At 38.1% G+C, this 17,500-nt stretch overlaps 1 protein-coding gene across 5 annotated transcripts in view; it reads left to right on the top strand.

Moving 5' to 3' along the window:
- Positions 1–17,500, top strand: part of plcb2 (phospholipase C, beta 2) — a 63,843-nt gene that overhangs the window by 35,853 nt on the left and 10,490 nt on the right. For 4 of the 5 annotated variants that reach the window (XM_084097875.1, XM_084097876.1, XM_084097872.1 and 1 more), the window contains exons 27-32: positions 2,012–2,144; positions 5,020–5,084; positions 5,718–5,738; positions 6,646–6,694; positions 10,619–10,717; positions 16,832–17,500. The exon at positions 16,832–17,500 is cut by the window's right edge and continues 335 nt beyond it. In XM_084097875.1, the coding sequence (XP_083954001.1) occupies positions 2,012–2,144; positions 5,020–5,084; positions 5,718–5,738; positions 6,646–6,694; positions 10,619–10,717; positions 16,832–17,002 (538 nt within the window). In that variant the 3' untranslated portion in view covers positions 17,003–17,500. The remainder of the gene's footprint in view (positions 1–2,011; positions 2,145–5,019; positions 5,085–5,717; positions 5,739–6,645; positions 6,695–10,618; positions 10,718–16,831) is intronic. The other variant, XM_084097873.1, reaches the window with a different exon arrangement.

The raw sequence follows: 17,500 nt of genomic DNA on the forward strand, positions 1-17,500 counted from the left end.
AACTCTACACACACGAGACGCGCGGAACTCTCCGCGCACATACTCATCTGAGACGCGAGCACACACACAAACTCTCTGCGCACATAATCATATAGACGGCGCCTCATAAATAGATCCGCAACGTATTGAAGCGCGTGTCCGAGTGAAGACAGTGCGGTGTGCGCGAGCCACAAGAGAAAACACTGTATCCGCGCCACTGATCGCAGAGGCAACGAGCACTTTGATCACTTGATTTAAAAAACACATTTCAGCGCTAGATCGTCTCTTTGTTAACAAACAAACTAAATGAATGCTCTGCTGGTTAACTGGAGATGTTTTATTATTGGATCATTCGTGCCGCGAGATGTTTTATAGGGGGCGGTAAAAAACGTCAGGCACCGAAATCAGGCACCGAAAGTTCCGTTCTTATTCGGTCTCGTTGCTACCGTTTAACGTTTCGGTACCCTATTGGAACCGGGTTTCGGTACCCAACCCTACACTCGCATGAGGAGGTTTTCAGGCAATTCAAAAAAGAAATATTTCGCAAAACTGCACTGGAAACAGTTTTTGTGCATTTACAGGTCACCTGATGTAGATGACGCGCTGTGTTTGGACAGAACACGAGACAGAGTTCTTTATTAAATTCATAAAAGACAAAAGAATTACAGGAATACTGGATTCTAAACCTCAAATAAATGCCACAATCAAGACCAAGTATAAGAGTCTTTCCTGGCCATTAATGATTGGATAACACACATACGTCTCCTTTGATTAATAATAATGGCCAGTGCAGTGGCTGAGATACATAAACCTACTAACATCCGTTGTCATGATTTTTGGAATGATTATCGTGAGATGAAAAAATGAAGTTTTAGTCACATAACATCGGCTAATGGAAACGCCGTCATTTCGCAATCGTTTTTTGTCGACATTTAGAAAAAATCGCAAAAGTTTTGCGCAAATCTGTAATGGAAACGCACCTACTGTTATTATAGCATTATTTACATAAGCTTATGTAGCTCCGCCCCTTTTCTCTTCTGTCTGTTTGTATTTCCACAGCATGAAGGAAAGATCTTACGGATTTATGAATTAACCACTCGTTTTAAAATCTTCCTGATCGAACTGACATTTGTCATGACATCCGCTTCCAACATTACAATGCTCATGATAACTTTCATTAACTCTGCAATAACTAAATCCACTTCAGCAGCAAATTACTCTTCGAATGCCATAGAAATATACAGAGAACGTTCAAAGACAATATTTTACAGATGGCTGCGCGCTTGTTTCTCTGCCGCATAACCTCTATATTATTATAGTGTTTATTAATATTTAGAGTTAGCTTTAATTTTATTTAATTTTTTTCAGTTCAGGGTTATTTCATGTACCTGAAACTAAAACTAGAACAATTAAACATTTTTGTTGCTTGACATAAAATGAACATTAATTAAAATAAATTAAAATAAAATATAAGAAAACTTAAACTTGTTTTATTTCAGCTAATTTCCAAAGCAACATTTCTCATTTTCATTTAGTTTAACTTTGATGTACTAAAATAACAAACAAAAAAAAGAAATAAAATGATATAGACATTTAAAAATATATAAAAAATCACACAACTAAATTACTGAAATTGTAAGTAAAATGAAAATGGAAAACATAAAAATATATTAATTAAAAAATATAACAATATCTCGATACAATTTTTTTAAATATTTTCAGTTTTCATTTTAATTGAAGTTTTAGTAATTTTTTAATGTTATTTAGTCATTTTATTTTTTTCTTCAAATATTTCTACTTTGCTTTCATTTATTTTTTATGTCAGTTTTAGTAATTTAATTTTAGTACATCAACTTAAACTTAGTTTAAACTTAGTTTTAAATTTCATTTCATTTTATTTCAACTTTATTTTAATGAAGAAGAAAAATTTTTGATCAATGCTGGTCTTAGCATTGATCTAGTTAAGAAGTCGAGTTTGCATCCAACACTTGTTTTGAACTTGAATGTGGTGTGTGTTGATGTGATGGTCCAGGTCTGGAGCTGAAGGGTCAGATGCAGGAGATCAGATGAACGAACTCAAGCAGAAGCTGAAGTCAGAGCTCAGAGCGCTGCTGGTGGAGCATCACGATCAGCTCAAGAAGAAGAAAGAGCAACACAACACCGAGGTACACATCATGAGTGTGTATGTAGATCTAATGTAGCTAATGATTGACAGGTGTAAATCTGCTAGCAAATATCTTGAAAAAGCTAATTAATCAAGACATAATTGCCATAAAGTTTGTTTTTTTGGCTGATGACCAAACAAACATAAATCATAAGATAACTCATTATCAAACAGTAGCTATGTTTCCATCCACCTATTTTTATGTGCATTTTGGGAAATTGCATAAAAAACGCTGGATGGGAAAAGCCATAAATTCTAAAACTGCACATAAAAAAACGTATATGCTCAATTGAGTCGGATGCTTTTTTATGAAAATTATTTTATACAGTGGCTTCTCCTACTCCTTTTTTTCTTATTGATATTTATTGCCAGTTTATCAGGAAATTATTATTTTGTTCTGCATGGAAACTGCTTTATTCCCAAATGTTATATTAAGTTGTTGTTAAATATAAGTTAAATTCGCAACTTTGGATAGAAACACGGCTAGTGATCACAGTTTTTTTTGTTTCACAATATATAATATAAACATAGTAGTAATAATAAGTAAAACCTTTTTTTTTATAATAAAAAAATTTATTTTTAATAATAACTTATAAACTTTTAAAGAGAGTTCTACTTTGAGCTACGAGGTTGTTAATCAATGGTATCTGCAATGGTATAATGCTTTAACAAAGACTTTTTTGAAATTCATAAATCGGAAAATCGGAAATCTCAGATTTCTTGTCAAATCTATTTATACAGTCAATCTCAAAGCTCTTTCCCATTTCAATTTTGTTTTGTGTGTTTTGTATGTTTTTCGCGGCATTCCCGCTAAAGACAAATGCTGCCGCTCTGTGAGTGTAACCGCAGTCACTCTGGCCGACGTCACGCGCATAACTCTAGTATTATTATTATTTGATGAATTGTTGTTTGATTTGGGCCACACTGAGAGCTGGTGTGTTCCTGCTGGACTCGCTCCAGGTGTTGATTACCCATCAGCCCTCAGTGGATCTGCATAGATCCGGCTCACTCCTGTCCAGCACTGCGAGAGTAAACATGACCGACCCACACACTCTTATACACTTTTATCGACTGCAACCGGCTCTGAACAGATCTGTGCTCGCGCTTTGTGTGTGTGTGTGTGAGTGAGTGAGTCAGTGTGTTCAATGCGAAACGCATTGAAACACTTGCGAATCGCATTGAAACACTTGCGAAACGCATTGAAACACTTGCGAAACGCATTGAAACACTTGCGAATCGCATTGAAACACTTGCGAATCGCATTGAAACACTTGTGAAACACATTGAAACACTTTTGAAACACATTGAAACACTTGCGAAACACATTGAAACACTTGCGAATCGCATTGAAACACTTGCGAAACGCATTGAAACACTTGCGAAACGCATTGAAACACTTTCGAATCGCATTGAAACACTTGCGAATCGCATTGAAACACTTGTGAAACACATTGAAACACTTTTGAAACACATTGAAACACTTGCGAAACACATTGAAACACTTTTGAAACACATTGAAACACTTGCGAAACGCATTGAAACACTTGCGAAACGCATTGAAACACTTGCGAATCCCATTGAAACACTTGCGCAGACATGTGAAACACTTACGCGTACAAACATATATTTGCGCATATATATTTCTACCAGAAAGACTCGGGAGAATTAATACTGTAACAATAACATTTATTTAGGAGCTCAGCAAGCAATCAGGTTCTTTGGCGTAGGCCCCGTTCATAACTCGCATTCAGAGGGTACTGAATCTGCGAGTCCCGCCTGAAGACGAAGGCGGGGGCGCCGCTCACCCCCCGGCGGAGTAAGGAAAGGGGCCATCTGGTGGTGGTGGGGTGGATGGAGGAAAAGACATCTGAAGTCTTCAGGATGGAAGGGATAGCCTGACTGATGGTGTTGGGGTTGATAGAGGGAGGACCCAGCTTGGTTGAGTAGAGGAGTTGGAGGAAAGATCCCATCTTGGTGGAGGCGGGGAGGATGGAGGTACTGGAGTGACAGCATCTGCGAACTCAGACATGTGTAAGCGCTGCCCTTTTAAGCTACAGTAAGTGATATAATTGGATAGATGAGGAGGTAATTAATGACGCGAACGATTGAGTCTTCCTGGCAGAACTTGCGCTAGCTTCATTTTCTAGGCCTAATAAGGACATGTGTAGTCATGTACAGAATATGCCTTTATCCACATAAAATGTATATAGCCTATCATGCCTTTATCATTCTTCTACGTTCGAAAAGCTGAAGCAAATTCAATGCGTTTCGCAAGCGTTTCAATGTGTTTCGTCTGTTTCACATGTCTGTGCAAGTCTAATGTGAATGCACAAGTGTTTCAATGCGTTTTACAAGTTTCAATGCGATTCGCAAGAGTTTCAATGCAATTCGCTAGTGTTTCAATGCGCAACTGTTTCAATGTGTTTCACAAGTGTTTCAATGCATTTCGCAAGTGTTTCGCTAGTGTTTCAATGCATTTCGGAAGTGTTTTGCAAGTGTTTCAATGTGTTTCGCAAGTGTTTCAATGCGATTCGCTAGAGTTTCAATGCGATTCGCTAGTGTTTCAATGCGTTTCGCAAGTGTTTCAATGTGCTTCGCAATAGTTTCAATGTGTTTCGCAAGTGTTTCAATGCAATTTGCTAGTGTACAAGTGTTTCAATGTGTTTCACAAGTGTTTCAATGTGATTCGCTAGTGTTTCAATGCGTTTCACAAGTGTTTCAATGTGATTCACAAGTGTTTCAATGCATTTCGCAAGTGTTTCAATGTGATTCACAAGTGTTTCAATGCATTTCGCAAGTGTTTCAATGTGATTCGCTAGTGTTTCTGCTCTGACATGTGTTTGTGACACTCACTGTTTTCTTCTCTCCTGTTACAGCGTTTGACCAAACTCCTGGAAACAGCCACAGAGAAGCACTGCAGTGAGATGAAGGCACTCAACAGGTGTGTGTGTGTGTGTGTGTGTGTGTGTGTGTGTGTGTGTGTGTGTGTGTGTGTGTGTGTGTGTGTGTGTGTGAGTGTGAGTGTGTGTGTGTGTGTGTGTGTGTGTGTGTGCATTTGTTGCAGTGCATGTGACCTTGGAAACGAGAGAAATAAAAAACAAAAATGCAAGAAAGAAAAACAAAGATGAATCATTGAGTGTTTTAATCAAGCTAATGCATCAGAGAGCCGTGTATCTCAATGTGTGTGTGTGAGAGAGTGTGTTTTGTCTAGGGATTCAGAGGTCGGTGACCTTTTCTCCATGGAGTGTAGTTTGTTTGTTAATTATTTTGTTAATTATTGTGAGCAAAAAGCACCGTGAGCGTGTGTGTGTGTGTGTGAGTGGGACTCAGACACACAACCCCATTAGCACAGATCACGTCTGTTTACTTACACGTCCCACTAGTAGAGCAGCGTCGTGTTCAAACTAGTCTGTGTCTCAGTATCTGGATCTTTCCAATGTTTAAGTAGCTGTGTTGCACTTTCAGCTTCTCTAAATGAAATAAAATTAGTAATGAAGAACTAAATAAAGTAAAATACGTACTGTATAATATTCATGGTATCTGTCACCCTCACATTGTGTTTTTTCTTTTTCAGTGAGCCCAAAAAGAAGGACAAGTAAGAATGAACACACACACACACTCTCTCTCAAACTCTCACACATACACACACTCTCTCACTTACTCACAAAGACACACACGCACACACACACACACACACACACACACACACACACATACACACACACTCTTACACAGAGACACATAAACTCTCTCTCTCTCTCTCTCACACACACACACACACACACACACTCTCTCTCAAACTCTCACACACACACACACACACACACACACTCTCACTTACTCACAAAGACACACACACACACATACACACACACTCTTACACAGAGACACATAAACTTTCTCTCTCTCTCACACACACACACACACACACACATACACACACACTCTTACACAGAGACAAATAAACTCTCTCTCTCTCTCTCTCACACATACACACACACACTCTCTCTCAAACTCTCACACACATACACACACACACACACTCTTACACAGACACATGAACTCTCTCTCTCTCTCTCTCTCTCTCTCTCTCTCTCTCTCACACACACACACACACACACACTCTTACACAGAGACACATAAACTCTCTCTCTCTCTCTCTCTCTCACACACACACTCAGACACACACTGACACACACACACACACTATATGAAGTAATATAAAAAGTATATTTGAAATAGAAACTTTTGTAACGTTATAAATGTCTATTACTTTTGATCAATTGAATGTGTCCTTTCTAAATAAAAGCAATTATAAAATTTCTTTAAAACTGACCACAAACTTTTAGAAGTGCATTAGCAGACAGTCTCAATGCTGAAAGACATAGACCATTTCATTTCATGTGCACCGCATCTTTATTAAACCTCATTTGTATTACATTTAACCTGATTATTAATATTTCAATGAACAAATCCTCATGTTTCCTCATTCTCCTTTTCAGACTGAAGAAATGCAAGAGCACAGAGCAGCTCGACAACGATAACGCTCAGGTAAAACACCACATGAATGCGGATCGAATACAGTCGAACACACAAGGGAGAATAGATGAGCGCCAACTGAACGAGACGAGCGCCCGTAACCATGACGACGGTGGGACACAAAGCCCTGGTTTGGGTTGAGTTTTAACACACAGATCAGATCAGATCGGCTCACACTGACTAACATGTGGCTCATGATGTTTACAGCGGGAGAGCCATAAAAACATGTGACTCACTTCTGCTCATGCGGCTCATCCAAATTCATTCACTTTTCTGTTTATTTCTTTCCCTGCTCCATTAATTCCTCCATTAGAACTGAATGTCACTGAAGTTTAAGACGCAAAGTTCACAGAACATGTGTTTTCAGACCGGTATTTATAAAGCTCAGAATACACTCTATGCAAGTATGAGAACGCAAACACTCGACTTCATGCGTCATTGCATTCGTGAATGTGGAAAATTGTTGAATGTAATTGAAAATTGACTGTTTTGCTCAATATTTATGTTTTTTTTTTTTTTTTTTTTCATTGGTTTAGCAACATAGTAATGTCAACCTATGTGAGTAGATGAAAAGTACGGAGCCCGGGAAGTCACCTGTGGGAGAAAAAAAAACAATCCGTGGCGACGGTTTGGCAATCCGTCCGCTCAGTTTATAAACCGTACTCACGAATTATCAAACTGTTCCCTCGGTTTAACAAATCGTGCCCACGGATTAATAAACCGTACCCACGAGTTTCTAATCTGCGCTCTCAGATTTGTAAACCGTGCCTTCAGTTTTTGTAATCTGTACCCACAAATTCATAAACAGTGCCCACGCTTTCGTAATCCGTTCCCACGGGTTTGTAAACTGTACTCACGGATTTGTGACTCGCCCTCATTTTAGAAGAACACGTTGTTAATGAATCTTATTGTATAGTGTTTTATTGAATATTAAGTGGAATACATCAAATTGACATACGTCTGCATGCTTACAGTGATTGTCAATTGTAGCGGGTATGGGTGGAATATACGATTTAATATGAATGACGTGCATCAAAATCTTTTGTTTATTTGTGATATAATCTTAGCACTTTATTATTATTTTCTAACCTGTATTATGACTGATATTTGACGAATTGCTTTGTTCATTTTTTTGTAAGTTTTGGACAAAATATGTAGCCTAAAATGTAATAATATGAATAATTATAATAATAATAATTATTATTATTATTATTATTTGAGTTAATAACTATAAATGAGTTCACTAGACAGTAATATGTTTATCATAAAATAATTTATGAATGCTTTATTTTTAAGCAAAAATTATGCAAAAAATGTAGGCCTATTTTATCCAAAACTGTAAAAGGTTAGGTTATAGCCTATAATAATAAAACATTGATAAATTATTTGATGACAAACATATTACTGTATTACTAAGTTAACTCGTTTATAGTTCATTTATAACTTAAATAATAATAATTATTATTATTATTATTATTATTATTATTATTATTACATTTTAGGCTATATATTTAAAAGACGCTTTTGTCCAAAACTTACAAAAAAATGAACAAAGCAATTCGTCAAATATCAGTCATAATACAGGTTAGAAAATAATAATAAAGTGCTAAGATTATCACAAATGAACAAAATATTTTGATGCACGTCATTCATATTAAATCGTATATTCCACCCATACCCGCTACAATTGAGAATCACTGTAAGCATTCAGACGTATGTCAATTTGATGTATTCCATTAATATTCAATAAAACAATATACAATAGGATTCGTTAACAACGTGTTCTTCTAAAATGAGGGCGAGTCACAAATCCGTGAGTACAGTTTACAAACCCGTGGGAACGGATTGTTTGTTTTTTCCCCTACAGGTGACTTCCCGGGCTCTGTAGAAAAGCCAATAGTTAATTAAATAATAAAAATGTCAAATTGATTTGAATAAATTTGAAATAAAAACAGTGAAAATAAAACGCGTATTAATAATAAATGTAATTATAAATGAAAATTAAAAATGAAATTAAAATACATAATTGTAAAACACAAACAATTACTAATAATTAATTAAATAATAGAAATTTCAAATGAATATAGATAAGTTATTTTAAAATAAATACAATCAAAATAAAACACTTAGTAATAATTAAATTATAAAACAATGAAAGTTAAAAACTTACTAAGAATTAATTAAATTATAAAACTGTAAATGTAATAAAATACATTTAAAAATAATAAAAAAAATCTAAATAAAACACTTACTAATAATTAATTAAATCGTAAAAATGTACAATTTAAATAAATAATATAAAAATGATAAACAATAAAAATAAAACACTTACTAATAATTGATTAAATCATAAAAAAATTTAACTAAAATAAGTTTTAAAAAAATATATAATATCATACAAACAAAATAAAATACTAATAATTCTTCACATTTAAAATATGTAATTTTAAACAAAAACAATCAAAATAAAACACTTATTAAAAATATATATATATTTGTTTACTTGCAAGTCATGTGACCATTTACTGACATCAGATAATCATGAACATGCAAATGTGTTGTTGAATTATTTAAATATTATCTTAAAATCTCAGGGAGGCTTCAAGTACATATTTCAGGGAAAGAGTTCGGCTGATAAAATGGTTTGGGATTCCCGGATCTATAAGAGGAGTTGAGTCTCGTGTGCTTTATTTGTTCCAGTTAAATCAGGATGCGGTTTTACAGGGAAGCTCACTCGGTTTGGGAACAGATTTGGTTTGATGAAACTGCACAAACAAGTGAGAGTGAAATGTCACCGAGATTAATATTCCACAGTAAACGAGCTTGTGAACTGAAAGGAGTCTGTGTGGAGAGTGTCGGCTCAACGTGATCTACGAACAATAGCTGCACATGGACTCTCTTCTGTCTTCTGTCTCACACACACACACACACACACACACACACACTCACACACATGTTCATGCACATGAACACCATAAACCATAACATTTACACCATACATGTGATCCTGTTACATACATATTTGAGGACATGTGTAAGTGCACATGGCATCAAGGTGTGTTTGTGTAGCTTTGTGAGGTACATTATGTTTGCAGGCGGCTGTGTATTTGAACGTGTGTGTGTGTGTGTGCCTACTTAACTTTATTTTGGGGACAGATTTGTACCCATAAGTGACCAAAGCCTGACAAAATCTCGGGTCGGGCGTGTGTGTGTGTGTGTGTGTGTGTCTGTGTGATGGTAGGTTTAGGGGTCGGGGGTGTGTGTTTGAGTGTGTGTGTGTGATGGGTAGGTTTAGGGGTCAGGTTAGTGTGTATGTGTTTGAGTGTGTGTGTGATGGTAGGTTTAGGGGTCGGGGGTGTGTGTGTGTGTATGTGTTTGAGTGTGTGAGATGGGTAAGTTTAGGGGTCGGGTTAGTGTGTGTGTGTGTGTGTGTGTGTGTGTGTGTGTGATGGGCAGGTTTAGTGTGTGTGTGTGTGTATGATAGGTAGGTTTAGGAGTCGGGTTTGTGTGTGTGTGTGTGTGTGTGTGTGAGATAGGTAGGTTTAGGGGTCAGGTTTTTGTGTGTGTGTGTGTGTGTGTGTGTGTGTGTGTGTGTGTGTGTGTGTGTGTGTGTGTGTGTGATGGATAGGTTTAGGGGTCGTGTTAGTGTGTGTGTGTGTGTGTGTGTGTGTGTGAGATGGGTAAGTTTAGGGGTCGGGTTAGTGTGTGTGTGTGTGTGTGTGTGTGTGTGTTTGTGTGTGATAGGTAGGTTTAGGAGTCGGGTTAGTGTAAGGGGACAGAATATACAGTTTGTACAGTATAAAAACCATTACATCTATGGAATGTTCCCATTTAGATAGCTAAGTAAACGTGTGTGTGTCTGTGTGTGCGCGTGCGAGTGTTTGCGTATGTGCGTGTGTGTGTTGATAACGCATGTAACAGCACACTCTCCTTCAGTCGGCAGAGAACGGCAGCACTGATGGTTCTCCTCAGGAACAGAGTCTGAAGAAGAGACAGGCGGCGACGCTGGCGAGCATCAGAGAGCTGATCAGTCAGGTGAACACTGAAACACTCATGAGCAGTTTTCATCATTGATAATAATCATAAATGTTTCTTGAGCATCAAATCCTCATATTAGAGTGATTTCTGAAGGATCATGTGACACTGAAGACTGGAGTAATGATGCTGAAAATTCAGCTTTGATCACAGGAATAAATTACACTTTACTATATATTCACATAGAAAACATCTGTTGTAAATTCGAATAATATTGCACAATTTTACTGTATTTTTATTCAAATAAATTCATCCTTGGTGAGCAGAAGAGACTTATTTTAAAAGAATCAAATAATCTTACCGACCCCAAACTTTTGAACGATATCATAACCATCAAAATAACTTCTGAAGCAGCTTTTCCTCTGACGTAAAATCACTATTTCTCACTGAATATTCAGTTTCACTCTGAAAGTTGAATGCATTGGGAATGCCGTTTCATTATGTCAGATTTGGCCTAGTGTTCAGGAAAGAATTAAATAATGATGACTGTGATAGTTGGAAGAGAAGCCCGTGACTAATTCAGCAACTGATTCATAAGCTGAATTTGACGAACATCTGAGAGCAGAATTATGACTTTATCAGTGAATCTTCCTGTTAATTTCCCAGATGTGCCGTCTAATAACACCCGGATTGTGAGTTATGTTTTTATGCAGATATAGTTTTGTTTCTCATGCTTCAGACTCAGACTCTTGCTGACGTGAGCATCTCTGTGACAGAACAGACGGAGAATGTTTAAATAAAGCGCTCGAGTCTCTCAGGACTTGTAGATCTCTGGTTGGTCGTGTCACTTCAGATAAACCATCTGTGGTTTAAACTCACAGTCTTCAGCTTTGTGTGATACTCTCTGATTTTAAAAGCGCTCCTATTATGCCTTATTCCATGTTCATCTTTCATAAGTGCGTAATATTGAACATGAAAAGTCCCTCCAGCTCCAGTTCTTCTTTATATCAGTGTCAGTGTTTCTGAACTCCCTGAAACGCCTCCATTGTAGTCTTGAGTTTCTTCCGGGAACACGTCACAGTATTCCTCATTATAATAATTCATACGCAGAATAAAGGGGCGGGGCCTGGTTGAGTGAGTTAGTAGTGTGTTAAACTGGCGGTTATGGTAAGGGGCGGGACATTTCCCAAACACACTCGAAACGCTCGACCAATCACAACACACTGCTCCAGCCGACCAATCAGAGCACAGTGTGCTTTTCAGAAGGAGGGGCTTCAACAAGGGTGCGTTTCCAGAAAGCACGTTAGCCAACTATGGTCGCAAGTTCCGTCGTTATCAGCAAAGTTCAATGAGTCGGTGTTTCCCGGAACTATCATTCCAACGAACATTCGCAAAGTTGTGTGTTTGGAACGACAGTGTCGACCTGTGGTTAGAAGCAGAGTTTCATGTTTGCATGACATGTGGACTCAATAAATCCTTATCTTGAGCAAAATAAGCAAGCTGATATTCCGTACAACCTGTGGCTTTTATTTAGAATACATACAAATGCCATTTACGTCTTTTAGTTTTAGTTTAAAGAGATTTAAAGCACTGTTTTTGAAGTGCGCATGTGTGAACGTGCTCTACTATGTAAGAACGAGCCTATGAATTAATCTGGAAATAAAGCAAAATAACTGAGAAAAATTAGAAATAGTCCTCAGATGATATGTCTGTAATTTATAGCAAAACATCTAGTATTAATTCGATTCATTAAAATAAGTTATTACTCCACCACGTGTGTGACATCATTAACCAACGTGGTTAAACGACAAATTTGCGACAATATGGTTTCGGGAAATAGACGTGACGAGCTAGTTGATTTTATTTTACGGGAAACGCAACCCAGAGCGTTACTGACAGATTGGGAAGAGAGGAGCTGCAACAATGGAGAATATGAGGAAAATAATCAACATTCAAGCAGGAAAACCTGTTCTAGTAGAGCCTAAGCTAGTTCTTTTATATTGGTTTGGTGTGTCACAGTCTTAAAGCGATGCTTCACCCAAAAATGAAAATTACCCCATGATTTTACTCAGCCTCAAGTCATCCTAGGTGTATATGACTTTCTTCTTTCAGACGAACACAATCAGAGTTATATTAAAAATGTCCTGGCTCTTCCAAGCTTTATAATGGGAGTGAATGGCTGTATATTTTTAGAAGTCCATCAAAGTGCATCCATTCATGATAAAAATACTCCACAGGCTCTGGGCGGATAATAAAGGCCTTCTGAAGTGAAGCGATGCGTTCGTGTATGAAAAATATCCATATTTAAAACTTTATCGACTAAAATAACTATCTTCCGGCAGACGGCCTACGCAAGTCGACTTACGCCACGAGTAACACTTGACGATGTACGATGTATGATGTAGGAGTAGCGTAAGCTTTGGCGTCTCTCGCGGTTCAAACACACAGGGCTGGGCAACAAATTGTCGTTTTAGACGTCTAATTCGTGACTGGTGTTTTGTTTTGCTCTATCCTCTGCACTTCCGTTTTCATCATTGCGTTGTGCGTCGGGTCAGGGGTTAGTCTTCCGTATGCCGGAAGCTAGTTATTTTAGGGCGTTTTCACACCTGAAAGTCCGCACCGAGGTCCGAACCAAAGTTCATGTTTTGATACATTGTATACCAGTGGTGTAGTCTACGTGATACGCAGGTATACGCCGTATACCCACTAGAAAAGGCCAAGGATTTCCGTATACCCACTTAAAAAATCGTGAGGATACGTAACAACTTCGTTTTGTGTCAGAACTTTCACACTTTCATTCATAAATTCACCCCGTCAGTGTTTGCGAAGCGACACCGAATCGCGGAATCCAGTCACAAATGGAGCTTGCTAAGCAGAACGTCATCACGGAATTTGGCTATTTTTGAATGAATAAATCAAAAGTAGGGATATAATATGGACCAGTGTCTGTGAATATTAAAGTTAAAAGAGACTGCAATTGTTCTACGCGTCTCTGGGAATGATCGCTCAGTGTGTGCTGTGCTCCACTACGCACACACACACACACACACACACACTGAAGCACGCGTGAGTCACGCACGCTCGTGGTGTTTTCAGCGTTTCACTGTATTGAGACATGATGTAGGATAGGATACACGTGCACTTTCATCGCAGAGCTGCTATGAGAGTCACTGCACGAGAATTTCACCATTTAATTTGACAAAACTATCGTCATTCATTCGTTTCATATAGCCTACACATAGAAACTGTAATGTCTTCAAAACAACCTGTCAAAATAAAAGTTCGGTATAACTTGAAGAAATGATAACAGAAATATATTACTATTGCACAGTAGAGTATACTTCAAGTAGGCCTAATAATAATAATAATAATAATAATAATAGTTTATTAAAACACACAGAAACTCAAATGTCTACAACCCACCAAAATAAAAGTTTGGTCTAACTCAAAGAAATTAGAAAGAAATTGCACAGTAAAATGAATTTTAAAATAATAATAATAATAATAAAATCTATTAAAACGTTATTTTAAGGGAATATCACACAAGTTTTCATACATGTTATAATTTAAACAGTAAACTTGCCAAAACAATAACACCTTTTTTTTTTTTTTTTTTTTTAAACACCATTTCTAAAAGTAAATTTGTATTTGTGACTATAATGTTTTATTATTATTTTTATTTTATTTTTTTGGGAAAATTGTCAGCTGATAAAACCTGTGCTTCAGGGACCATATTCATATAACATCTAAGGCTAAATGTAGCTCTTAACTGGCTAAATTAGATGGTGATTAACACTAAACAGTAGAAAATCAGTCCAGTCTCCCCAGCTGTAAATGTCATTGGCTGTTAAAGTCTTGTGTTGCTTATAATAAATTGACATGTTGATAACACCTTATATTTCCTAATGCTCTCAATTTCATGTCGATGCATACTGTATGCATTAGTGAGTGTGGTGGTGCTTATGGGGTGACGCTCTGGGATGGGTGAGTGGGGGGGGGGGGGGGGGGTGTATATTACAGTATACTCACTACAAAAAACTAGACTACACCACTGTTGTATACATTCGGTTAGTTTTGGTTTGGTTTCACATTGCAATTATGCGAGCGCACTAAAGAACTTTACGTGACGTACTCGCGTCCTGTCGTCATCTATGTGGGCTGCATCTTGACATTGATTGGTTTGTAAACGGACGTGCGTCTGACGTCAGCGTGTTGTCAAGTCGGCGGGTAACTTTGACAAGAATGAATGAACAGACGCATATCGTTGCCACTATACTGTTATTATTATGGCATTACTCCCTGCAGCTCCAGCTATACTCCAGGCTAGCTCACATTCGCCAAATGAACGTCCTCGTTGTGCGAACATTTGATCGTCGCCGGCAGGATGCAGGAAAAATGTGTGTGTGTGGGCGCTGGAAGAAACGCTGTGGGCAGGACTGACAGATCTGCACATATTCTTCTTCAGTTGTTTAGGCTACGCGGGAACCACCGGAACTTCCTGTAAATGGTCTGAAAGTCCGAACCAAACAGAAAATGCGTTCACACTAGAAACGAACCAAACCTTTGTTCAGTTTGATCCGGACCGAGACTACCTCTTTTCGTCTGACCAAATTTCGTCTGTTTGGTGCGGACCGTGGTCTAGGGGAGGTTTCACACCTGTAATTTTGATTCGGACCAAACTGAAAAGTCCGAAAGTCCGGACCAAACAAGGTAGATGTGAAAGGGCCCTTACTGTGCGTTCACACCGGACGCGAATAGCGCGTCAAATTCGCGCCTGCCGCGTCTAGTTATACGCTTGACCACTTTGTGTTAATTTGCGCGTCAAGAGTGAAATTGCCGCGCGTAAAAACAAAAGTTTGAAGCGAAATTTACGTGCGTCAGAGGCGAAAGTTTCGAAACCCGTTGGCGGCCATCTTTTTTAGATGTTTATCGAGCATTAGCATTAGCATTAATCGAGAGAGTCACCGCTCGTATATGCTCTGGAGAGCAGAAACAGCTGCGTAGGGGACATCGTCGCTGTACTCGGGTCCACCAGACCCTCCGGAGGGTTTCAGGAGTTTCACAATTTGCTCCAGTAGCTAGGTTTGGTGGACCTAACGGTGAGGACGCTGACGAGGACAGCGTAGGCCGTATAAGGCCTCGGCCTCGAGTGGTCGCTGCCTGACGAGCCCGCGCTGTACAGCCCGGCGCGAGGTTCACCCTCGCCCGCACCCACCTAATCTGTCATTTATTTTTGTTTTGATAATAAATGGAGCTAGCTTCCAAAAGTGAAACCTGTCCTGTGATTTTTTTTTTTTAGTTTGTATACACTAAATTGTGTTTGTTGTCTTTACATTAGATTAATAATGTTTCATATAATCTAGAATAGATATGGAATAAATAGCATTCAATACAAAATGAGTATGTCTCATATATTAAAATCGAGTTTTTATGTGAAAGATTTGCTTTGTTGTGCATTTTAGTCATATTACAAAATAATTTATTGAGGCCAAACATAAAGTAACATTATAAACTGTCACTTCACCACGTGACAGCAGCAAGCAGGCTCCTGATTGGTTAACGCGGCGTGAATTGATGCAGAAGTTCAGATTTTTTAACTTGGGCGGCAGACGCTCAATTCGCGCTATTCGCGCGAACTTGACGCGCGAATGAGGTGTATTCGCGTCTACCACGCCGCGCTCTACGCCTCATTCACGCCGCAGGAATTTTTTACGCACGTAACGCGTCTTTGCATTGACTTAACATTGAAATCACTCGCGCCTGACGCGCTATTCGCCCGGTGTGAACGCACCATTAGTCGATAAAGTTTTAAATATAGATATTTTTCTAACACGAACGCATCGCTTCACTTCAGAAGGCCTTTATTAACCTCCCAGAGCAGTGTGGAGTATTTTTATCATGAATGGATGCACTTTGATGGACTTCCAAAAATATACAACCATTCACTCCCATTATAAAGCTTGGAAGAGCCAGGACATTTTTTTTATATAACTCCGATTGTGTTCATCTGAAAGAAGAAAGTCATATACACCTAGGATGACTTCAGGGTGAGTAAATCATGGGGTAATCTTCATTTTAGGGTGAACTATCGCTTTAAAGCTCTAGTTTCATGCTGTTGTCGTAAGTTTTGTCTTTAGATGTTCACTGGTGTCTCTTCTTCACTTCTGTGTTCAGCTCAATAAAGACGCTGTGGCCGAACACGCTAAGAAGATGTGGTCTCTGCCCGGCGATCTGTCCGAGGTCGTGAACTCCTGCGTTAAACCTCATTTCCCGGAGCACGTGGACCAGGCCGGCGAGAACCGCTCCGAAAACGCGGGACAGTACAGCCAGGTCTTCGTTGGATAAACTCCATGTGTCTGTATGAGGATCATAACAACACTCTAATGAAATATTTAACATTTTACACTTGTTTATTTATGTAATACACTTTATCACTCAACCTTTCAGAAAATCAAGGGAAAGTTAGTGTGCAAAATCAAGGGACGTCTCATGAAGACGGTCATCAATTCACTCCAAAATAAAAAGGAAAAATTAATACATGACATATTGCATTAAGAAAATTAAGCCTTTAGTACCATTAGGATTTTTAGCATTGTGTACATATTACAGATTTTGCCCATTTATATATTAGTGCTGTCAATCAGTTAAAAAAAATAATTTATTAATCACACATTTTTCTGTAATTCATTAATCACACATAACAGTAAAGTTTTTAAATACATTTTGTATTGTAATAATTTACATCCGAAGTAATGAACTCCAAATTAATGTAGAAACAGTATATTTTAAATACTTGTTTAATGGCATCTTTTTATGAAAGAAGGCCGAAAACTACAACTGATG

The sequence above is a fragment of the Abramis brama genome (genome assembly GCF_963993115.1).
Source record: "Abramis brama genome assembly, chromosome: 21".
NCBI lineage: Eukaryota > Metazoa > Chordata > Actinopteri > Cypriniformes > Leuciscidae > Abramis > Abramis brama.